This window comes from Dryobates pubescens, chromosome 15, assembly GCF_014839835.1.
Source record: "Dryobates pubescens isolate bDryPub1 chromosome 15, bDryPub1.pri, whole genome shotgun sequence".
In the NCBI taxonomy this organism is placed as follows: Eukaryota; Metazoa; Chordata; class Aves; order Piciformes; family Picidae; genus Dryobates; species Dryobates pubescens.
In genome coordinates, this window is record NC_071626.1 from 19,029,542 (window position 1) to 19,053,979 (window position 24,438).

Sequence of the window (24,438 nt, forward strand, 5' to 3'; positions counted from 1 at the left end):
CAGGATTTGATTTTCAGGGGGAAAAAAATAAGTCAATTCATGCATTTCTGATTTGATTCTGCAGTTGGACCTGAGCTAGATATACATTAGGGTAGCATGTAACACTTAATTTCACATGAAAGAAACCCTTATTATTGGAGAAGTAAGGTATAACTCATATTTTAGAAACATATGGTTCTGTTCTATTACCCAATCCCATTATTCAGAATGGAGTATTTTCAAAGTTCTGTTTAATTTCCCACACCCAGAATGCACACACACATTTCTAGTGTAAGATGGTGCTTCACTAGCAAGATGACACATGCAGATTGCAGTAGCTTCTTCTATTTCCTACATAATGCTGCATGTTTCACTGATCTCCAAAAATATTATTGACCTACTTAAGGGTTTGGGGAATGGTTTTTGAAGTAGTATGAATAATTTACTTGCCACATTCTTGAAGAAAGGACAAAATTTGCTACTTTGTTATAACAAGTATTCTCTAATACTTCAGCCTGGAGAAGAAAAGGCTCCAGGGAGAGCTTAAAGCAGCCATCCAGTACCTGAAGGGGGCCTACAAGAAAGCTGGGGAGGCACTTGTGACAAGGACTTGCAGTGACAGGATGAGAGAAAATGGATTGAAGCTTGAGGAGAGGAGATTTAGATTGGAGATTAGGAAGAAATGCTTTACAGTGAGGGTGATGAGACAGCGGAACAGGTTGCCCATGGAGGTCCTGGCCAGACTGGATGAGATCTTGAGCAGCCTGATCTAGTAGTAGATGTTCCTGCCCATGGCAGGTGGTTTGGAAGTAGATGATCTTCAAGGTCCCTTTCAGGCTAAATCACTCTATAAATCTAATTATGTATATGGCATTTCAAAATACAATGGAAATGCTGTCACCTGCCTTGCATGCCTCCAGGGAAAGAGTTATTCAAGACCTCCTTGGGCAACCCATTTCAGTGTCTCACCACCCTCACTGTAAAGAATTTCTTCCTAATCACCACTCTAAGCCTGCCCTCCTCAAGCTGCAATCCACTCCCTCTTTTCTTATTACTACAAGCCTTTGTAAAAAGCCTATTCCTGTCTTTCTTGTAGGCTCCTTCAGGTACTGGAAGGCTGCTCTAAGGTGTGTTACGACTTCATGATTTTATAGAACATCCCTGTAAAAATGAAAGTATGTATCTGAAATGCAATTGTAGACTCAATGGGTACTGGTGAAAAAGGTAAAAAAAAAGAGAAGAAAACCATGATCTCTTATCTTTACAGGCCTCACAAAATTTACCTCTTTGCTGTGATTTTTCTGGGGGAGCTTTGTTGGTTTGTAATGCCTGGTTTTTGTCGTACGTAATTGCAACAGCTGTGACGGCAATCTGCAAATCAGAAGTACATGGTGTATTAGTAAAGCAACCTGCAAAAATCATTTGGCAAACAAAGAAGCTTTTTCCATGAAAAAAATAGTAAGGACAAAACAAATTGTAAGTAGACCAGAGTATAAAAGGCAATACCAAGGAGCTGTGTTGTTAGAATGCACACCTGATAGTGTTTTGCCTTATGCTTATTTTAGAATTCACCAGACATAGTAGAAAATCAAATCCCAACCTGATTTACTCTGAACAGCAAATGCTAATTAAAAGACAAAGCCAGCCTGCCTGCATTAGAAAGTCAAAAGAAGCAGTTTATTTACCTGAACTATCTCATCCTCTGGTAGAGCAACTGTAAAATTCACATGACAAAGGCAGCAGGGGACCATAGATCGCAGCTTAAAATACAAGCTCTGTTGAAGACAAGACATTATTCACATTACTCTAAAAAAAAATGCACGGCTTATTTAGAATAGAATACAATAGAATAGAATAGACCAGACCAGGTTAGAAGAGACCTTCAAGATCACTGTGTCCAACCTATCATCCAACACCACCTAATCAACTAAACCATGCAACCAAGCATCCTGTCAAGCCTCGTCCTGAACACCCCCAGCAACGGCGACCCCACCACCTCCTCGGGCAGCCCATTCCAATGGGCAATCACTCTCTCTGTGTAAAACTTCCTCCTAACCTCCAGCCTAAACCTCCCCTGGTGCAGCCTGAGACTGTGTCCTCTTGTTCTGGTACTGGTTGCCTGGGAAAAGAGACTAACCTCTGCCTGACTACAACCCCCCTTCAGGTAGTTGTAGACAGCAATAAGGTCACCCCTGAGTCTCCTCTTCCCCAGGCTAAGCAACCCCAGCTCCCTCAGTCTCTCCTCATAGGGTTTGTGTTCCAAACCCCTCACCAACTTCGTTGCCCTTCTCTGGACATGCTCCAGCAAGTCAACTCCTTCCTAAACTGAGGGGCCCAGAACTGGACACAGTACTCAAGGTGTGGCCTAACCAGTGCAGTGTACAGGGGCACAATGATCTCCTTGCTCCTGCTGGCCACACTGTTCCTGATGCAGGCCAGGATGACATTGGTCCTCCTGGCTGCCTGGGCACACTGCAGGCTCATGTTCAGCCTACCATCAACCAGCACCCCCAGGTCCCTCTCTACCTGGCCGCTCTCCAGCCACTCTGACCCCAGCCTGTAGTTCTGCATGGGGTTGCTGTGGCCAATGTGCAGAACCCAGCACTTGGATGTGCTCAATCTCCCTTGGACTCTGCCCATCTGTCCAGCCTGTCGAGGTCCCTCTCCAGAGCCTCTCTACCCTCCAGCAGGTCAAGTCCTGCCCCCAGTTTGGTGTCATCTGCAAATTTACTGATGATGGACTCAATGCCCTCATCCAGATTTCAGAGAAAGATCAAAACCTTTTGCTCAGTAGAAATCAGCTAATCATATTAATTTTTTTCATGAAGAATTAGAGGTGTGAAAAGTCAGGATATAATACAATCTACTGTACAGGAGGCTTTATATTTCTGTTTCTAGAACATACTACCAAAATGTTATTTTCAGTATAGCTTGATTCACTTCTGTTTGAACAAGTGGAAAAAAACAAGTTTGAAATAAGATTCTTACCTTCAATAGATTCTCACAGAGATCATTAAAGTTCTTATTAAGTGTTTGATTTGTTAGGTTAACGTTGCTTAATCTGGATACCCTTACTGCTGTGAACATCTGAAGGAGAAACAAACACACTTGTTGGAAGTGCATGTTACATTAAAAACAAAACACTCAGAAAGAAGGTAAATAATGTGTAACATGGTAAAGGGCAAGAGAATCATAGAATCACAGAATGTTTTGAGTTGGAAGGGATCTCTGAAGGTCTCCTAATCAACCCCCCCTGCAGTCAGCAGGGACATCCTCCACTAGATGTGTTTACAAACACAAGGAAGATCTTTCTGTGAATGTGTTAAATGTGCCATTAAATACTCTTTTAACTTGCTTCATACAGGAGCCTTTCTACCTGCTACCCATTTTGTTAACTGCTGTTTAAAACTGCATTTTAATTGTGTCCAATAATATAGACCATAATGGAATGTCATACACAGAGGCAATCCCATCAACTTGAGACTATGCTGCTGGTGCAGTCGTATTGATTTCAGGTTTGAACTTTGCAAAACCCAGCCTTGCATCGTGCCATTTGGGCATAAAAACTCACTTATATAAATCTTTTTGAACTCCATCCAAGAGTTCATTGTGCTGCACAAACATGACCAAAATGATTAACCAATTCTAAAGGGAATTTCTCTGTACTCACCAGACTACCTTCATTTAATTCTTGTTTATCTTAACCTACTAATGGTATCATATTCATCTCTCACTGAGTAACGCAGTCAACAATTTGTTTCTTCAGAATGGCTTCAAAAAATTCTAGCCAAGCTCTTAAAAATGCCCCAAACCTTAAAGTTTGTATTTACTCTACTTCTTTTTTTGTATTAGGATCTCTGTTAAATTATAGAATGAAAAAAAACAGAAAACCTACACACACAATCACAGAATCACCAAGGTTGGAAGAGACCTCAAAGATCATCAAGTCCAACCTGTCACCACAGACCTCATGACTAAACCATGGCCCCAAGTGCCACGTCCAATCCCCTCTTGAACACCTCCAGGGGTGGTGACTTCACCACCTCCCTGGGCAGCACATTCCAATGGCTAACGACTCTCTCAGTGAAGAATTTTCTCCTCACCTCCAGCCTAAACTTCCCCTGGCACAGCTTGAGACTGTGTCCTCTTGCTCTGGTGCTGGTTACCTGGGAGAAGAGACCAACCTCCTCCTGGCTACAACCACCCTTCAGGTAGTTGTAGAGAGCAATGAGGTCTCCCCTGAGCCTCCTCTTCTCCAGGTTAAACAATCCCAGCTCCCTCAGCCTCTCCTTGTAGGGCTTGAGCTCGAGGCCTCTCCCCAGCCTCATTGCCCTTCTCTGGAGACGTTCAAGTGTCTCGATGTCCTTCTTAAATTGAGGGGCCCAGAACTGGACACAGAACTCAAGGTGTGGCCTAACCAGTGCTGAGTACAGGGGGAAAATGACTTCCCTGCTCCTGATGAGAAAGAGGTTCTCATTTTTCTATCTTTCTTACCAAAATGCTACCTTTAATTTCTAAGACAGAAGCATTCTCTTATTTGAACTTTCAAGACCAGTGATCTCTAATACACATTTAAATTACAACATATTTCAACCCAATATGGAACAAAAGGTTTCATTTCCTTTGAGTAACCTTACTTGAATTTCTGGTGTCCAGTTATTTATCCCAGGCATAATTTCTGTGTTGCAGCTGTAAAAACCTGTAAAGAAAACATGTCAGTAAATCTGTGCTGTAGCACAATGCATTTAAAGAGACTTACTTGAGCTTACTTAATGTTTTGCAACTATTTTGTCTCAGGTGTTTTTAAATACTGAGTAACATACCAGAACTGAGATCAACACTCAAAAAAAGCAACATCCATCTGAAGAATACAGTGGGATATACAGAAGAAACAAGGTTTCTGCTACTCGTCCCACGGTGATGGATAGGAAGGATGGAGCAAATTAAAAAGCAAGGCCAGAAATGTCATTGTGTGACAGAGGCTACAACAGCATAAAATCCAACAGTGGCAACTGCTCCCCATGGAGACTGGTGTCCTCTGATGCTAAAACAAGCTCCCTGACTGCTTCACAGGGCTGCTGTTCATGGAATCCACAAATTAATAAACCCTGACTAGTTGGTCCCAAGCAGGGAGAAGCATTAACAGCATACTACTAGCTCTGAACAAGATACACTGAAGCATTTATTAAGGCAAATCACTGGAAGTACACATGGAGAGCCATGATAAGTGGTGTCCCCTCAGGGGTCTGTACTGGGACCAGTACTGTTTAATATTTTCATCAATGATAGAGACAGTAGGATCCAGTGTACCATCAGCAAGTTTGGAGATGACACCAAGCTGAGTGGTGCTGTGGATATGCTGCAAGGACAGTATGTCATCCAGAATGACCTAGACAAACTGGAGAGGTGCACCCAGGTGACCCTCATGGGGTTCAACAAGAGAAAGTGCAGGGCCCTGCAGCTGAGTCAAAACAATCATCAATGCAGGCTGGTGATGAGATGATGGAAAGCAGCCCTGCAGAAAAGGACTTGGAAATTCTGGAGGATGAGAAGCTGGACATGAGCCAATGGTATGCACTTGCAACCTGGAAGGCCAATGGCATTCTGGGCTGTATCAAAAGCAGCGTGGCCAGCAGATGGAGAGAGGTAACTCTACCACTTTGCTGTGGTAAGACCTCACCTGGAGTACAACATCCAGCTCTGAAGCCCTTAGCACAGGAGGGACATGGACCTGATAAGAGCAAGTCCAGAGGAGGGGCATGAAGATGATCAGGAGGCTGGAACATCTCTGCTCCAAGGACAGGCTGAGGGAGCTGGGGTTGTTCAGCCTGGAGAAAAGGCGGCTCTGGGGAGACCTTAGAGTGGCCTTCCAGTACCTGAAGGGGGCTACAAAAAGGCTGCAGAGGGCCTGTTTTTTGTGACTGGGACCTACCACCTTGCCTAGTACAGATATCTATATTATACTTCCATAGAATCTATTTCATAGAGTTTCATGGAGTTTATGAACAGATGGGAAAAAAAAAGATACTGCAGTGGAGCTGATACCACTTCTTTAAGTGACATTCATGGTTCATAAGCTGTCAAGGAGCATGCACACTAAAGGCATCTGGCTGACATCAGTCTGCTTCAGATATCAAAAAGCACTTGATAAAATCCTTCACCAAGGACTCTTTAAGAAACTACTATGCTGAAGGGTAGAATGGAGTATTATTAAAGAAAATCTAAGACTGGAATAAGAGGGTAAAGATAAATGCTCAATTTTCACACTTGGAGGCACCTGTAATTCAGGATAATACGCTTCAAACAAATTCATAACTTACCTCCAAGAGGATAAAACAAGGTTAGTGCTGATACTCTTAATGTGAAGGTTAAATAAATAAATAAAAATCAACTGCAGCAGGATCTAACAATGGATAACTGAAGAGGAATAAAAGATTTGGTGGTAATAACAGATAGATATGACAAGGTCAGTTCTGAGTTCAGTAGTACTCAAAATGATAAACACTGACACCAATTTTATTAGGAAGGGAACAGATAACATGCACAGAAGAAATAGGGAAATAAAGATAAGAGAAGGAGGACAAGGATAACCAATATACAGGGCAATTTCCATAAAATGAACAACTATAATTGGCCTCTTATAGAGATCCAGGAGTTCCACCAAGAACAGATCTGACAGACACCTATACAACCTAAACCAGCACAGAGAAAAGTGATACAAAGCAGTGCTTCCCTCTTCTCAAGAAAAAAAGGGGCTGATGCAAACCAAGCAAAAGAAGGTAGCTCTTATGCAAGTCCAGATCATGATGCAAAAAAGACACATATGGGCTGAAAATGGAAACAGCTTTTTTTAACAGAGAAGACCACAAATACAGTGAACACAAATATTTTGACAGTATGGCAAAATCACAAAGCAAGGAAAATACAAATGTGTTTGTTGAACAAGGTGGCTGTAAGGGCAAATTGCTGACTTTTACAGAATCATTCAGGTTGGAAAAGACCCTTTAGACCATGATTTAGGTCAAATCATTAACCCTACTCTACCAAGTTCACCACTAAACCACATTGCTAAGCACCACCTCCAGGGGTGGTGACTCAACCCCCACCCTGGGCAGCCTGTTCCAATACTTGACCACTCATTCAGGGGAAAAAAAATTTTCCTTGTGCCCAGCCCAAACCTACCCTAGTGCAGCTTGAGGCCGTTCCCTCTTGTTCTGTCACTAACTACTTGTGAAAAGAGAACACCATCTACCTCTCCATTGTCCTTTCAGGTAGTTGCAGAAGGCAATGAGGTCTCCCCTCAGCCTCAACAGTCCCAGTTCCCTCAGCTGCCCTTCATCAGACTCATTCTCTAGGTCCTTCACCAGCTTAGTTGCTCTTTGCACCTGCTCCAGCCCCTCAACATCTTTCTCATATTGAGGTGCTCAAAACTGAACCCAGCACTTACAGTGTGGCCTCATCAATGCCAAGTACAAGGGTACCATCACCTCCTTCCTCCTGCTGGCCACACTACTGCCGATCCAAGCCAGAAAGCCAAATAATACTCTTGAAATACAACAGCAATATATCACATTATATGGTTATAAATACTGAAAAGACCACTCTGTTCTCTGTACTTCTACCTTCATTGGCCCTGAAACCTACCAACGAGACACAGTCTAAAAATCTTTAGAAACCAATGAACTAGTAGAAAAGATCCAGTTGAAGATCCAGTTGTTGTACTCATATGAAATAACAACAGATTTGCACCAATAGTACAAACCAGTGAAAACCACACAAATCCTGTGTGTACCTCAACTTCCAATTAGCACCAATCCCCATAAAAAGCTTAATGATTTGTTCTTCACAGGTGTTATCTGATTAGCTTACTGCTTCCAAGAACATTTTCACTGTTGCTCTTGAACTATTTTTGCAATAAAACTTGTTCTACTTTGTCATCTTGCAGCCTAGGGGAAAAAATTAGGAAAAAGATGTTTTTAACCATACCAGCAGGTGGTGGCACATCTGTCAGTAAAGAATGTACATCTTCCATTGCATCTGTATCATCAATCTGGAAAAGGAAACAATGGATAAAAATGATCTTGCTGCTCCAGTGAAAAATTCCAGAGAGATGCAAAATCTTTGTCATTGAGGAATCTTTATCTAGCAGCTAAGTGTATACTGATATAAAAATGGAAAAACTTACACTCCCTGCAGTTGAGTAAGAGAATTTTTCTCCATTTTTTAATATCTATTTCAGGAAAAAAGAAGTATGAAAACATTTCTCACCTCCAAGACAAAAGCATCCTTTTTCCCATGTGAAAGGTCTAGTTCCGTGACTTCATCAGAGCTTTCTGATTGAGATCTTAATAATCTGGAACGCTGTCTTGGCTCTGGAATAGGAGACCCAATGATTTCTTCAGGTAGCTCCTAAAAAGGATATAAAAATTAACAGTAACAGAACAGAAACAGACCAGACCAGACCAGGTTGGAAGAGACCTTCAAGATCATCACATCCAACCCATCATCCAACACCCTCTAATCAACTAACCCATGGCACCAAGCACCCCATCAAGTCTCCTCCTAAACACCTCCAATGATGGCGACTCCACCACCTCCCTGGGCAGCCCATTCCAATGGGCAATCACTCTCTGAAATAAGTTCAATTATAAACAGTTTTGGTTACAGAACATTCTGAAACGAATTTTCCTGAGAAACACATCTTAAAAAGTACAAATCTATTTGCATAGGTAGGTTCAAAGGCTGAAAATTCCCATAGGTTCCCAAAACAGTAAGAAAAGTCTGCATCTCTAACAAAAAAACCCCCACAATCTATGTTCTACATGACTCAATCAACAAGAATTCTTGGGTATACATTATGTGTATCTGTTTGACTTGGAATGCTTTATTTTGAAGAGCATAAAAGGCTTTACTTACTGGAGGGTTAATCTCATAAAGTTCCTTGTTTTTTGCTATCGTGTCGTTTATTTTCTTTTGCATGTGAGAGATGTGCTGTTCATAGGTGCCATCGTTGGGAGTCTTCCCAGCAATCTGAATGCCACCAGGTGTTGGCAGAGCTGCTAGATACACCCCTGTTGCAGACTTTTAAAAATGACAATTACATAAGCAGGCACTTCTAACATTTCCAGATCGTTTCCCATAATGCCTATGCTACAGTGGACAGCATTGTGACATCTACATTACAGCACCACCTTTTTCTGGAAGAACTGGAATTCTCCCTACTTACAGGAAAAAAACCAACACACACAACACTACTCTTTTAGCAAACTCTGCCATTCTCATGGCTCTTCTCCATGGTGGAGCTCCTACCTAAACGTTTCTAAGTGTGAACTAAAACCTCTGCTCTATAGAGCAGGGATGCTTTCAAGGGTTTAAAACTTGTCCAAACCATTTACACTTGGGACAATCCCATTTCTATTTACAGGAAACAGATCATCAGTTCAGACAAAAGACCGTGAAAATCAGTCACTATCACCCAAGCATCCTCTTCCACTGACACAGAAAGAAGCAGCATACTTCATTATTCTAACCCCAGATGACAGGATGAGGGTAGAAAATACTGTTAATGAACATTTCTTGACTATCTCTAAGACATTTCCAATTTACCAGTTATTTCTTCTGTGCCATCCAAGAAGAGGCAACAGATATTTCTCTAGCTGGGAACTAAGCAAAATATTTATTCAGAGACTTAATTGACCTTATTTGTCATGGAATCATAATGCAAACTTGAGGATCAAGGAACTCTCTGACAGGACATTTAAAGACCACAAGAATTGTTTAGTAATTTTTGTTCTTAAACCATTTAAGATTCTCTTTTCCCCTCATTCCCTTGCTAATAATTTTGTCCTCTAACAAAATTTTGTCTTCTTTCTTCAAGAAATTTCAATCTTTTTCTGGTGATGAAAGACAGTCTGTGCTATTTGTCAACAATTAAGCAGCTCATTCCTTTCCATCCCTTCAGTTATTCTTAAAATGACATTCTAATATCTCTAGTTACTCTGAATTCCACAATCTTTGCAACATCCTCGTGCCCCAAATAACACTGTGTGAAAACAAGAGTCCCAAGATTAAAACTGTACTTACTGCCAACCCCATTAGCATATTTTCACCCACAGTGATCTGAATTCTCAGCCCAAACAGAGCATTCATTCCTCTCAGCTTAAGTTTGTTCATCAGTTGGGTGTGCACTTCATATTCCATAAATGGCAGGAGATTACTGATAGATGTGGCGTTGGCTTCAGCTTGAGCTTTCTTCTTTAGACGGCACAACCTGACAATACAAGGCAGCAAGATAATATCAGCAGATAAACACTTTTGATGTCAGCACAGGGTATTTTCCAATTTTTCCCTCACTGCACAGCCTAATACAATCACTTTCTTTTTAATGTATTTTTAAATCTCATCAAATATTAAATTCTCAGCGAGAAGATGAAGGTAGACTGAGGCACTGAGTCTCAGTAAGATCTGATTTTCAGCTTTAAGAGAAAACTCTGTATCTGCATTAACAATAAAAATGGGTAACAAACAAAAAAAATTGCAAGCCAGAGCAATACACAGCCTTGAGCAACACTCAAACATATCCCCTACTAAGGCAGAAGGAAAAAATGTACAAAGATTGTGTTATGGGAAAGCATGGAATGAAATCACATCCTCATTCTTAAAGCACGCTGAAGACTGGTATCAGACAAAAAACATGCATCACACAGGGCTTCCCCCACAATACTCTGACAGCACCAAATAACTAGGCAATGTAAAGTAGTCTTACACACTTTCCTGATAACCATCTGCTAGATGTTTGGCTAAATATAGGATGTATTTAAATATATACATACTATATAAATATATAAATCTAGTATGTATTTACAGCTATAATACAGCAGCGACTGTTAAAAATATGCCCTGCTCGCTTTTGTCAAAGCAAATACTTAAGATTCAGGAAATAGTTCAGGTTGGAAGGGACCTTAAAGACCATCTAGTTCCAACGCTGTTGCTATGGGCAGGGACACCTCCCACTAGCCCATGTTGCTCAAGGCCTCATCCAACCTGGCCTTGAAAACCTCCAGGCAGGGGACATCTGCAACCTCCCTGGGCAACCTGTTCCAGTTATTACTGTTGAACCGGTTATTTATCCTTGAGCTTGGTGACCCATTCAGTGAACATAGCTAACTCTTCTTTCTTTCCCAGTGTAAATCACTCTTCTGCAAATTCAAAGACCACAGCATAAACTGGACATAATCAATACTTCTACAGAGATTATGTTCAGTTATGGCTATAAGCAAAGAATTAACACAGCTGACTTAAACAGTTTTCAGTGCAACAGCTGTATCTGACCATGTCAGCAGCCGCAAACAGCAAGTTAAAGCATGAAAACTCTTAGATGCAGAGAAAATACAACAATTTCCACAGTTACTACAAAAATCAGAACACTTACCAAATGCCCAAGTTACCAGATGTCCATTAACAGGTGTGACATGTAACACAGGAGGAGAAGGCTGTTCTACTCCTCCTGTACCCTAACATACAGTCATTAACTCCTAGCAACCCAACACAGAAATTCAAAGTGGGATGACATACTGGATTTTAGTGACAGGAGTTCTTTCCAAAAATCTCCAAAAATCTACCGAGAAATCATTTTGAGAGATACCTGGCTTGAATAAGACATCCTTTCCCAATAACTATTGCCTCTACAGGAAGATCAATTGTGGTGAAAAGGACATCAGGAACTTTTTGCTTCCTGCAGTTGTAACAGTAAGTGAGGTGTGCAGGGAATGGCATATTCAATTCATCATATGGTATATGGCAAAATCCACAACCTGGTGGTGAAGCCTCTTCAATCCTAAAATTACATTACAGAAAACATACTTAAAACATTTTCTTACCAATGATCAACACATGTACATGTATATAAAAACCTAGAGATGCCTACTTAAATCATACACTGCAGCTATACTTGGCTCCATCATACCAATGTAACAAGCACTGCATTTTATGAATTAGAAGAATAAAATTAGGCTGCACAGTACCAGCTAAAATGCTATAAATAAAATTTGCATTGACACTTATTATGCAGAAAAAGCACATACGATGATCAAGAACTCACATAAACCTAAATCATAACTGAGCTGGCTTTAGGCTCTATGATTTCCACATGTAGTACTACTACATGTAGAATAACAGTTGTAATGAGAATTTGCTGCACCAAACACAATGAAAACTCTCTTTTATGTGGACTGTGTCCAAAAACCTACACAAACTCCATGAGCACAACAGAAACAAACCAACCATCCTACTGAGAAGCAGCACAATATATATTAACATAGTAAGAAGAACAACAGCAAGACTATTTCCTAAGAGAAGGTGTCAGGTAAACGTTGTTATTCACTTGGAATACTTAGTCTCACTCAAATATCCAGGAATGACCACCATTAAATGGTGAACAAGCATAGGCTAACTGCACCACTGCAAATTAATTCTCTTTCACAGAAACAATTCCTTTCAGTGAAGTCTTAAGCAAATCTGAACAGACTTGAAACATCAGTTATCACAGACTTTGGTAAATAAAATTTATCTCAAACATGGACTTTGTCCATGTAGTTGTTTTACCTTCCTTTGGCATTTCTAATCTCTGCAAAGTCCTTTAGCAGCACCAAACCGGATATTTTGATTTTGAAAAACACCATTTTCTTCACATTATCAACACAACATTTCATCCTCTCCATTATACAGTGAATATGGAAACAAATATTTTTGGTCTGGCTACAGTTTTCAAAAGCCTGTCTACTCAAGATAACAATGGCCTCCTGCTACCAAAGTGAAAGAATAATAAATAATGCTGTGTTGGCAGCACTATTATAGAAAAGGTGTAACAAATACCTTTATGGCTAGGAATAATGTCCTGAAATATTTGAGAACTATCCTGGTAAACACATAATAAATTACCAATATGTATAAATCTATTTTTTTTTCTCCCCAAAATAACAGTTTGTCAATAATCATCCTTCAAATTTTACTTGCAAGAGTAGAAACCAAGGGAAAATTCTCATTTTCCCTTTGGTTTCATGATTTTGTTCATGAATTTCAGTTAACACACACAGCTGGCACCATCTTTGGCTTACAGTCAAGCTATTTTATCTCCCAAATAGCTCTTAAATAGTATAAAGAGAGCATATAAACACATATTACAGCCACGGGAGGTTTTTGGCTCACATAAATTATCATACATCTGCCATCTTTTATAGTGGGATATAAAGTTGAGAAAGATACCTGAAAGAGCAGCAAAGAAAAACAAGAGTTATGATCTGTGGTTAGTAGTCAAATGTGTTACCTTATTCAGACTGTTAGAAATAAAAACAGAATATCTAATTTGGTGCAGAGTTCCATTACTTCTGTTGTTGTTGTTGTTAGTGAAAAGCAGTAAAGTGGTTGGTCCCGCATCCTGCACTGTAACACTGTAACCTACCCTAATAGAGAAGAACTATCTTGGCTCTGAGGAAAAAAATCAACCTCTCCCTTCTCTGACCCTATGGAAAAGAAGCCAGGCTGCCATGACAACCTTTGTTCCAAACAGCCTTCCACGATGCCATCCTGAAGGAACCTAGGGTTCAGTACAGCTGCTGTGCCAGACGCGGACAAAATACAGACCTCTTCACTAGAAGAGAAAAGAATTACAACAAAGTGAATTCCTAGTGCTTAATGCTGCTTTTATTTTAAACTATTAGATTAAAAGACTGGTACAGAAGTCTCAGTGAATTCAACAGGACTGCTGATTTTGCTCCTTTGTGCAACTGTACCCATTAAATCTGACAAACAACCCCACTGGGGCATTTAAACCATCGTCTAAGTGAGAGATGCGGAAGGATTGCACAGAAGGACCAAAGAGCTCTGCCCTATGTTATAAATAATAAACTGTAACATCACAAAGGCTAACCAGATTTAGGCATGGTTTGCAGTATTATGGTTCACAATGCAAAAAATCCAACCAGCAAAAGCAAAGAAATCTTAAACAAAACACAAACAAGGAGACAAGCAAGGCATAACTGTTTACCAAAGCAAAACGGAAGCTGAGAGCCTCTTCGTCTTAGAAATATTCACTCAAAATGAAGTTACAAAATAATACTGACAAGGGTGCTGACGAGGGTGCTTCTTGGAGAATAAAAAGTAGCAAACCAGCACAATTTTCCTATCAACAACTACAATAATGGCACAGATAGCATGCAAAAGCAACTGACTCCATTTATCATTTAGCAGAGTTAAAGCCTTCAGGAGTGCACACTACAGACACAGAGCATTTAATATACCTGAAATTGTTAAACAAGAAGCAGAACTCCATAATTCAGTACTTAAAATACTCTATTGGAAAAATCATGGAGAAGAGCTTTCCCACAGTTTCTAGAATGATACCTCTGCCTTTTTTATTTGTTGTTTCTCATTCCATAATACTTTTTCATATGTAACATGTCTGGCAGACCAGTACTGACAGAGCCTTGCTCTTTAAGCACGGAATAAAACTGAAGTAGTAAGGAAGCACAGGCACTCTAATATTTATGAGTGATCAAATACCTTAAGAAAAATGGGAGTGTGAAATAGCCCAATAACTCACTACCTATCTATACATTCCCTACATTCTTTCTCCACAGTTAAGGTAGAAAAAAATCAAACAAAATATTTGTGCTTTTTACAGGTAGCTTGATGGCCAAAGGAATAAATCTTCCATTTCTGGTGCAAATTAAACCCCTCAGCAATGGGAACTTGCATATGGCAGTTTTGAGATCAATATGGTCTTTAATACACCAAGCAAGACAGGACACAACCAGACAACACAGCTTAAAGAATACAAACCATCCTTTGTCTGTAAAGTAAGTTCTCCTGTTTTCCTACTCTACTAGTCAATGCACAAGCATTTGACTTCCAAAACTTGTTTTCAAGTTTTGTAAGAGATCAATATATTCTGTTAGCTGTTTCTTTACCTACAGGGAAGCTATAAATGTGGAGGAGCAATAGATGTGAAGCAATCAATGCTGTGGCTTTCAGCCTGGTCGCTTCTGGTTATCTCACAGATAGCAGATGGTGTGCACTCACGAAAGCACTGTGCCACTGTATTTGTTTCTTCAACTTATTAACAGCAAAGTAAAATGAAATTTCCTTTTCCAAATTCTCTCTTTAAGAAAAGCAAATCTTTAGTGTTTTTTATTTTGGCAAAATGAACTCGACAGACAAATGGCAATGGATATAAACTACAGCACAGGAGGTTCCACCTCAACATAAGTGGGAACTTCTTCACTGTGAGGGTCACAGAGCACTGGAACAGGCTCCCCAAAGACATTGTGGAGTCTCCTTTTCTGGAGACTTTCAAGACCCAGCTGGATGCATTCCTGTGTGACCTGTGCTAGATTCTATGGTCCTGCTCTTGCAGGGCAGTGGGACTTGATCTTCAGAGATCCTTTCCAACCCCTAACAACCTGTGATCCTGTGAACATAGCAACGAGTACATCCCTAGTAAAGAAATTGTGCCTTAAGTTTGAAGTTTAGCATTTATGTACTGGTCTGCCAGTTGAAGCCAATAATAAAACTTAAATTCATAGACTTTTAGGAACAACCTTGACTATTTAGAGTAGGTTTAGAAAACGCCATGGGTAAATTAATACTGTTGCTACAAAAGCAAATCTGTAGATTTGAATTGTTGTGTTTTTAAAGACAAATTTTAATGTTTCTTGGGAAAAAAAAAATCAAAGCTGAACAAAAAATAAAATCAAAACATATTAAAAAAAAGGCAGCACAATACTGAAATCACATGATAGTTTAACTCTTAAGAGTAGTAGAGGACACCAACAACTGTGCTGAAATAATTCACCACTTTGAATCCACTGAAGATAAAATACATTTTCTGTGGCATTTCAAAAATCAAATCATCATCAGGATTTACCAAATGCTAGTTGATTCACTGTAGCCCACCACAGCATGACAACCCAATGCCTTGGCATGGGATTTTATTTCCTGTCTGATTTCTGCCCACCATGCATCTCGTGTCTCTGGTTCATCTGAAAGACAAAGTATAAATCAGTTCACTATTCTGCACCATATCAACACAAAGCTTCATGCAATTAATCCGACAAGTTGAGTTTTTCAAGGGCTTTGTTGCATCTAGACACTTTTTATTTCCCAGCTATCACACTTCAAGCAAACACTAACAGGGCTTTCAAATCAATATTTTTTCTTGTTCCTCAGCCATGTGAATAGGTTCTAACCAATTATTTCTGCATTCTTCTTCCTGTCTGTACGACAGGTAACACCAAAATATTGGAGATACTGTTCCAATCTCTACCCACTTAGGGCCATACTGTCAGCTTCCAACAACAGGAGAACAGCATGTAACTTGCAACAAAGCATCACAGATAAATCTGTCATACTGACAACAGCAGTAACAGTAATGAAACAGTATTTGTAGTAATAGAGTTTTACTACAGCATACACTTGCCATCTTTGTAATAACCTCAACAGCTTTCTGCATTGCAAGCAGTTCTGTTAACCACATTTTTGAAGAATTTGACTGGATTATTGACCAAACACATAGCTCTGTGGTCCTTATTTCGCCACTTCAACTTTGAGAAGCCATAGGTATTTGAAACTACTTCTACACTGAGAAGTAGAAGATGTACACTGAATATGTATTTGTTGATGTCTTTTTGAATCGGTGTCCTGGCAAACACAACTTCCCCCTCCTCCCCCCAGTGGATTCTAATTACCTTCATTGTCTTTGAGGGAATATGTTAAAAGGTATCCCACTTGCTTTTCTTGAATACTGCATTAAAAATGCAAAACAGAATGCTAGGAGAAAAAGTTTATGCAATCTGTTTAGGTTAATTATTCAGCAATTAGCTTCTCGTCTCACAGGCTCCTAGGAAATCAATGAGCATTGTTTCCGTCTGCAGTTAGAGTTGAAGTGTTTTTTCTTTCCAAGTGGCTTACCTGTACCAATGAACTTAGTTGAAAACTATGGGAATTGTCGATACATCAAAAATAAGGGGGAAAACAACAACAAAGATGCTACAAAGAGTTCTGAGTAGACAGATTCTTGTACGGTTTTCCTGAAATAACTGAACAAACTTCTCACCATCGAGAGCTCCTTGCTAAATCAGAACTTCAAATAGCAGCATCCAAACACGAGATTCATTGGGAACCAGTTTTGTACTATCAGGAATATTTACAAAGGTAGTGTAGTGTATGATAAACCTAGATCATACACTAGGTTCTCTGACAACATGACAAACAAAAATGAGAGATGCAGATATACACATACTTTGAAATTTACTGAAACAAAAGTATTGTACAGCAAGATGTATTCAGTACTGAATTTACCTTCACTTTTCATTCAGAACTAGGCTTTCAGCCTTCCAAAATAAAATAATGATAATTTTCTAATTAAACAAAAAGAGAACAGAAGAATGTATACTCAACTATACCTAACTTTGGATGTGTAACTCATAGCACTGTACTGAAAAGCAGCACTCTTGGGTGTCCAGGCTGAAGTTTATCCAATCTTTGCTTTAAGAAATGAACACTGAACAGAAAAAAATACTAGAGGAATAGTTCTTAAGAAGGCTCTCCATAATCAAGACAAAAATACATACATTAAGGCACAAAAGAGACTAAGGCTTTTAATGAACTCTAGGGCTTGTAGTGATAGGATGAGGGGCAGTGGTCTGAAACTGGAGCAGGGTAGATTTAGGTTGGACTTCTTTCTGAAGTTCTTTACAATGAGTGGTGAAATACTGGAACAGGCTGCCCAGGGATGTGGTTGAGGCCCTGTCCCTGGAGACATTCAAGATCAGACTGGATGTGGCCTGATCTAACTGGAGATATCCTTGCTGACTGCAGGGGGGGTGGGCAAGATGACCCAGTGCAATCTGTGACTGTATCAATCATGCTCCTTTATATCCAAGTACATTGTCAGCAGGCTTCAGTGCATTATTAGAAGACTCTCAAAGAACTGCACTTTGCTATTTCTCAACACCAAAACAGTTTAAACACTTTGGATGACTAGGAAAAGCAAATGCTTGGGATGATACACAGTAATCCTGGCTCAGGTGGGTGGAGGACCTGCTAGCAAGGCCTCAGACTTTGCAGCTTTCTAAAGCTGAGAACCATGCAGGTACAACTCATCACATCATAAGGCTGGAGTTTCCAAGCTCAGCTACGAGAGCCATTCATGGTACACAAAGCATACCTCTGTCTGAACAGTGGCTGCAATTGCTGTCACCAGTTAATGACAGCCATTTGAAGGCGAAGGCTACAATTTCTGACAAAAAGGAGAGACGTATACGAGATGCAAGACCACACTGTCAACGTTATCATTAACTTTATGGTGAAATGGCATGGAACTTGGGAGTAATTCCTCCTTCCCTATCCAATCACAGACAAGAAGGTTGCTTATCAATGTGTGTTTCTCCCTGTGACAGGATAGCATAAGCAGTAGAAAAAGTGGTTGACTGGCTATGCAGACTAACTCTTGCTCAACTGGATTTGATCACAGCCAGTGGCTACACACACTGACTAAACAGCCTCACGAATTTTTATCCTCCAGAGGAAAAAAAAACAAACATCTGCAAAGGAGAAGCAACTTTTTTCTAGACACAAAACCAAAAAGCCAATTTCACTAAATAATTTTTCACATGTTTTAGGTACCATTCTGCTCCTACTTGTCACCAATGACCTTTCTATGATAAAAAGTGCAAGAAAATGTGAAGTCATAAGGGAGGAGTTTAAAGTGAGCAAGAGGTAAAACAATGGGATGAACATGGAAAGTGATGTGGAATAAGGAGTAAGATTACAAACAATGATATGTCACTGAAAAGCTACGTGGCCACAGTGAAAAATGAAACAGAATGAAATGCTGAATGGAACAGATATGCTGAAGGGGAACAGAAAAGGTAGAAATAGTGACGGGTCCCAAACTCTCTGCAAACATTTAACCTTCCTCCACACACCCAAAAAAAAAAAAAAAAAAAAAAAAAAGGAAAAAAGAAAAAAAGAAAATAAATTATAGTTAAATTTAAAGTTTAGAAACAATTTCCTAAGAGAATTAACAGCATTTTCTTACCTAACTTATCTTAACCACCTTACCATAATGGAAGGTACATATTGGTGGGAGGTTGCTCAACACAATGTCTTGATAAAGCAACATTTAACAGTTTACTCTGAGAATCTGTCCAACATCAGAATTAACAAAGCTATTAACTACAGTAGTATAATGGATTGTATTCATTCTTAGTAGAGGTAAAACATTTTTCAGCCACTGTCTGCAGTGTTAACAGGATCAGGCCCAATATTTTCCAAAAAAAAAAAATCCAACAAATTCTTACTGCACAAGTTCAAAGACTTCTATAGGATTCATGCATAAACAAGTTTGTAAAGAAGATTGGGTTTTCTGCTGAAGACACTTGACAGGAAGAGGCCAAAAATAGGAACCAGAATGCTTCTGTATCAATAGTGTACATTTACAGTTTACACAGACTTACCTTTGTATATTAAAACACAAAATGATTGTCTACAATTGAAATCAAACACCATGACATTGCAATAATAACTTGATACAAAACACTGAATGCAGTGCAATGTGTAGCATTCATATTCTTCTAACATTTTTTTCCACAAGCAGCCTTTTTTTGACACGAGCCACACAATTTCACACGGGGATGCCATTGTAGCATTTACAAGTTTAGTAAAGCTAAGGGTTTACATAAACAATTAGAGGAGCTAGGGAAGCAGGATGGCATGTGTCCAGCACACTCTTTTAAAGAGTGTCTGTTGTTGGTTTTGGCTAAGGCAAAAGCTTAAGAACTGAGGGTTTGCAAAGCAGATTCAGCAGACAGTAGCCAGAAACGGTGGGTATTTTGGCGCATGCTTGGATCAGGTGACAGTACAGACTGAAAACTATGGCAGCTCACTGAAATGGTTACAGAAAGTAATGGCCCTGGATTCTAGGTGGAAGCAAAAAGGCAAGCATACAGAGCACTCAATCACAAGCTTTTCTAGCAAATCTAAGTAGTTTATAGCAAGGTTTTTCTACAACTTGAAGCAAACAAGTTGGCAAAGTTTACACTGGTGTTATGCACCCTTTACTGGAAACCCATGACCGGATATTAAACCTATTTTTATCACTGTTTCAATACTGGCATGGTATCTACCTCAAAGTGGAAGCCAAGCACGCTTGTTTCCAGACTTGAAGACTTGAGAAAATGTTGTTAACAGCACAGTATTCTATAACAACTGTGCCAATTCAAAACATTCCCCAAACTCATTTTATTGAGCAGTTTTAGAAGACACAAACAGCACTGTACTCATTTTGTGCCCTCAGTGTTCTTTGAGTTAGTTCTATCTACCACCAATTCACCTGTCTCTTTCCTTCAAAACAGGATGCTGATTTCACTGCTGATAGGACAACATCCTGTCCCAATCTGAATAAGAATGGTCTCCTGATCACACAGATCATACTCAGGAGTTACAGTATGAAAGCTGAATCCTGAAACTTCTTGAGACAATTATTCTGAAGTAGTACTACATGATTTTTTTTAACCTATTTCATTATTGTAAAATTTGGTAAATACTTACATTTAATGTGAATGCAAATGTTCTGGAATGAGAACCCCACTCACATTGTGGAAGTTTTTACAATATACAAATGACTCGTTGTTCTGTTGTCTCAAAAATGGCAATGGAGAAACCAACAATGTTCTTTCAAATTCAGCCTCTGAGACTGTCCCTAGGCAGTCATTATCCACCACTTCTTTATCCCCTTACCCTTGGATCTTCACAATTAAAACCTATTAACCAGCTCACAGAGAACAAAAAGTGTGGGACATTTTTCAGGTAATGTTTTTATGGTTTTAAGAGACACCTTTGTTAGGTTTAGGGGTACCATTCCTTGGACCTTGAAGTCTAATGAACTCCTCTGGTTATCCCATAAATACTAAGATTTCCCATCACCTTCCTAAAATGTTTAACTTTAGGAAATGTACAAACAGCCAAACTTGGGTACCAAATAACTAAACCCATAGCAGACTAACCTAAAACTTTAAAAGATACTCCATCCTTTCCTTCAATCTACTCCTTATATTCCTCTTTAAGACTAAAAGATGTGAAAATAAAAATTTTACTTACGACAGAAACTAAAGGAAGTAGATTTTGAGTTATCAAATGAAAGCTAAGATTCGCTACTCCACAGCTGAAAACAGTGCGACCACACCAGCAAAGAGAAGAGGTACAATTACTCCTACAGAGTTTAAACTACAGACAGAACACCCGGACTAGAGAATACTGCATCAGTGCTTTTCTGCCAGGTAAGGACAAGCCCAAACTGTGGAATATTCTGTCCAGTTCTCAGCCCCTCACTTCAAGAAGGACCTCAGGGAACTGCTTCAGAGAGTCCAGCACAGAGTCATAAAGACACTGGTGAGAGTGGAACATCTCCTTGCTGGGGAAAGGCTGAGGGAGCTGGGGCTCTTTAGCTTGGAGCAGAGGAGCCTGAGGGGTGACCTCATTCATGTTTATAAAGATGTGAAGGGCAGTGTCAGGAGGATGCAGCCAGGCTCTGCTGGTGATGTCCAACGACAGAAGGGGCAATGGGTGCAAGCTGGATCAGGGGAGATTCCACATGAACAGAAGGAAAAACTTTTTCATTGTGAGGGTGAGAGTGCCTTGGAGCAGGCTGCCCGGAGAGGCTGAGGAGTCTCCTTCTCTAGAGACATTCCAAACCCAGTTAGATGTGTTCCTGTGTAATCTATTCTAGATGATCCTGCTCTAAGGGAAGTCCAGCAGGGCTGGACTCCCAACTCCTATTCTGCTGTGATTCTCAGAGTGACCACTCTTCGTTCAGTTACATGAATACGTACTCAAAGCTCACCAAAAGATATACAATGCAGTCCCAAAGAAAATCATTAAGAAATATTCACTCCTCTGGAAAGACTGCAGAAGACCATTCAGTAAACTCTCACTGAGAAAACATCACACCACTCAGGGCTCAGAAAATCCTCTGGCAATGGCCTTAAACCTCCCATTATCAGATCACCACATAGCGGTGCACAAGAAGCCAACCAGGAGATCCTCTACGAAAAGGTGAGAGGTTGCAGTTAAAATGCTGTTTTTCCTCTAGTTCTGAATTACAGCCACATAAACACTAAAAAAAAAGAAGGCAAAAAACCCCAACATTCTGACATTTTCTACTATGTTCTTACAAGTAGCACCATGTTTACACCTCAGACAAAGCAGTAAGAAATGTCATTTGCACATTCACCATATGTTTGTATTTCTGTGAAAGAAAAATATTCAGTTACAGAACAAAAACACAATTCAAGCTTTCTTGCATTTCCTCATATTCAAAACTGGAGTTCTGGAGAATTTCACACTCAAACAGCAGGTCTGGATATCACATAAGGAGCTCAAAAGATCCATAGGAATTTTATTGGCAGTCTTTTGTCCTTCCATGTTTCTGACTACTGCAGCTGAAGAATCACTACTGAAGCAGTTCCCTGAATAAGGAGTTAAAAAATGCAGTTATGTGCTAACACTGTCTATGTTAGAAGATGTACATAAGTTCTTTACCATGAGGGTGGTGGAACACTGTTAATAGGTTGCCCACGGAGGTAGCTGATACCCCATCCCAGGAAGTATTTAAAGTCAGGCTCAACAAGGCTCTGTGCAAGCTGATAGTGGAGGATGTCCCTGCTTACTGCAGGGGGGTTGGACTACATGACCTTTGGAGGTCACTTCCAATCCAAACCATTCCATGATTCTATGATGTATTTCTTTTTCTGTTATCCCTAAAAAGTTTAGGCTAGTGTTTTGGATATTCTGTCAAGAAAAATTCCTGACTTCCCCTTAGCTTAGGGTGGGATGGGAAAAGACAAGACACACCTTTTTCTTCCTCCAACAGGTCAGTACTCTATGCAGATTCTATGCAGACTGCATCATAACTTATTCGCTCACTCTCTGTAACTGTATAAATAAGTTTAACACTCTGATCCCTAAGACTGAATAAAAAACCAGAATATTGGGGCTTTTTTTCTAATTAGGTGTTCAAGTGATTAATAAGTTCAAGTAAGTATTTTGTAAGTCCTGGAAGCTGACTGAATTTCACAAGGTTTATGAATCATCAAATCCCAGCATACATACTAACCTTTCCTTTAAACACAATCCTAAGCTATTTTCCATTCTCTTGCAAAACTTTTTTACTATTCAGAAAAACACATTCCACAATTCCCTGAAATTAAGTACAGCCATCCTTGAAGAAAGTGCAAGCTCATACAAGACAAAACTAACCAACAGGCCCCACCCCCAAATCAAACAAAAAAAAATCTTTTTGAAACTAACGACAATTCACACCTGACATGAACCCAACTATATAAACAATCCATTCTCCTTCCTTAAATTACCTGCTTCATGGGCAGAGCTGAAAGCTACTACAAAAATAATCATCTGAACATTCAGCTTTCCAGATTGATATTAAGTTACTCTTAGCAATGCTATTTTTATACTGGAACAATCTTTTGCAATTTTCAAGAAAGCCTTTAACAACATGAAAACGAGACATTGAGGCATTTGATGGTTAAACAGATTGCAATTTGAAGCATTAACCTGAATATTCTACAGCATTTCTAAAGAACTTCACTGAGCTGCCATAATTTCTGTCAGCATATGTAGTACTGAATGACTAGTAAAATACCTGAATTGAAACTATTCCAGTCTAGCAGTTTGTATGATCTTGTGTTACCCATAATTCCGACAAAGGCTGAGTTCAAAACAGCAAATTAGTAGATCAGTTATAGGAGCAGAATAGTGAAAAAAGAAAAAAAAAAACTACCAACAAGAACATAATTGACAACACCACTCCACAGGAACTGGAAAGACACAGACAGCAGAGTTAATAAGTGGCTGAAATAGGGGAAAAAAAGGAGCATGCTATAGCAATCTAGCACTAGGCGTGGTCACAGTGTACAGTATAGAGCAATTATTGTCTGATCGATAAGTTCTCAATCCACCTTCTTGCCTCTTCTTCATTCTCCTGTTTAGTCATTTGCCAGTTTGTTTCTGTTCATATTTTTACAGACTTATTTGACTAAAATGCTAAAATGATCAGCACTGTAGCAAAATATTTTACTTCTTCACCTTCCCTCCCATTAGCCACGTGCCTTCATTCTTCCATTTTGATTTCATTGGTTTGCAATATACTGAGTTCAAAGTACCATGCATCCGACATTCACTTGTCAGGAGTAATCTGCAAGTGCCACAAAACCACTGCAGAGACACTTAGCTGTGCAAATGTGCATCTCTGTCTCATTTCCTACCCTGCTTTCAGTCAGCTGGCAAAAATCAAGGGATTATAATGCAAGAAATCAGATTTTAAAACTTCTGAGTCTGTCTCTGTTTTGTCTTAAATAAGCTTAGCACACAGGAAATTTTGCATGT

General features: G+C 39.6%; 1 protein-coding gene across 15 annotated transcripts in view; it reads right to left on the reverse strand.

Moving 5' to 3' along the window:
* The window catches only part of C2CD5 (C2 calcium dependent domain containing 5), a 58,843-nt gene that overhangs the window by 7,580 nt on the left and 26,825 nt on the right, over positions 1-24,438 (reverse strand). For 9 of the 15 annotated variants that reach the window (XM_054168153.1, XM_054168151.1, XM_054168149.1 and 6 more), the window contains 11 exons: positions 15,902-16,016; positions 13,532-13,627; positions 11,624-11,815; positions 10,063-10,249; positions 8,896-9,060; positions 8,248-8,388; positions 7,966-8,029; positions 4,617-4,678; positions 2,968-3,066; positions 1,665-1,754; positions 1,263-1,350 (listed from right to left, as the gene is read on the reverse strand). In XM_054168153.1, the coding sequence (XP_054024128.1) occupies positions 1,263-1,350; positions 1,665-1,754; positions 2,968-3,066; positions 4,617-4,678; positions 7,966-8,029; positions 8,248-8,388; positions 8,896-9,060; positions 10,063-10,249; positions 11,624-11,815; positions 13,532-13,627; positions 15,902-16,016 (1,299 nt within the window). Of the gene's footprint in view, positions 1-1,262; positions 1,351-1,664; positions 1,755-2,967; positions 3,067-4,616; positions 4,679-7,965; positions 8,030-8,247; positions 8,389-8,895; positions 9,061-10,062; positions 10,250-11,623; positions 11,816-13,438; positions 13,628-15,901; positions 16,017-23,695; positions 23,762-24,438 lie in introns of all 15 variants that reach the window. The other 6 variants (XM_054168142.1, XM_054168147.1, XM_054168146.1 and 3 more) reach the window with 3 other exon arrangements.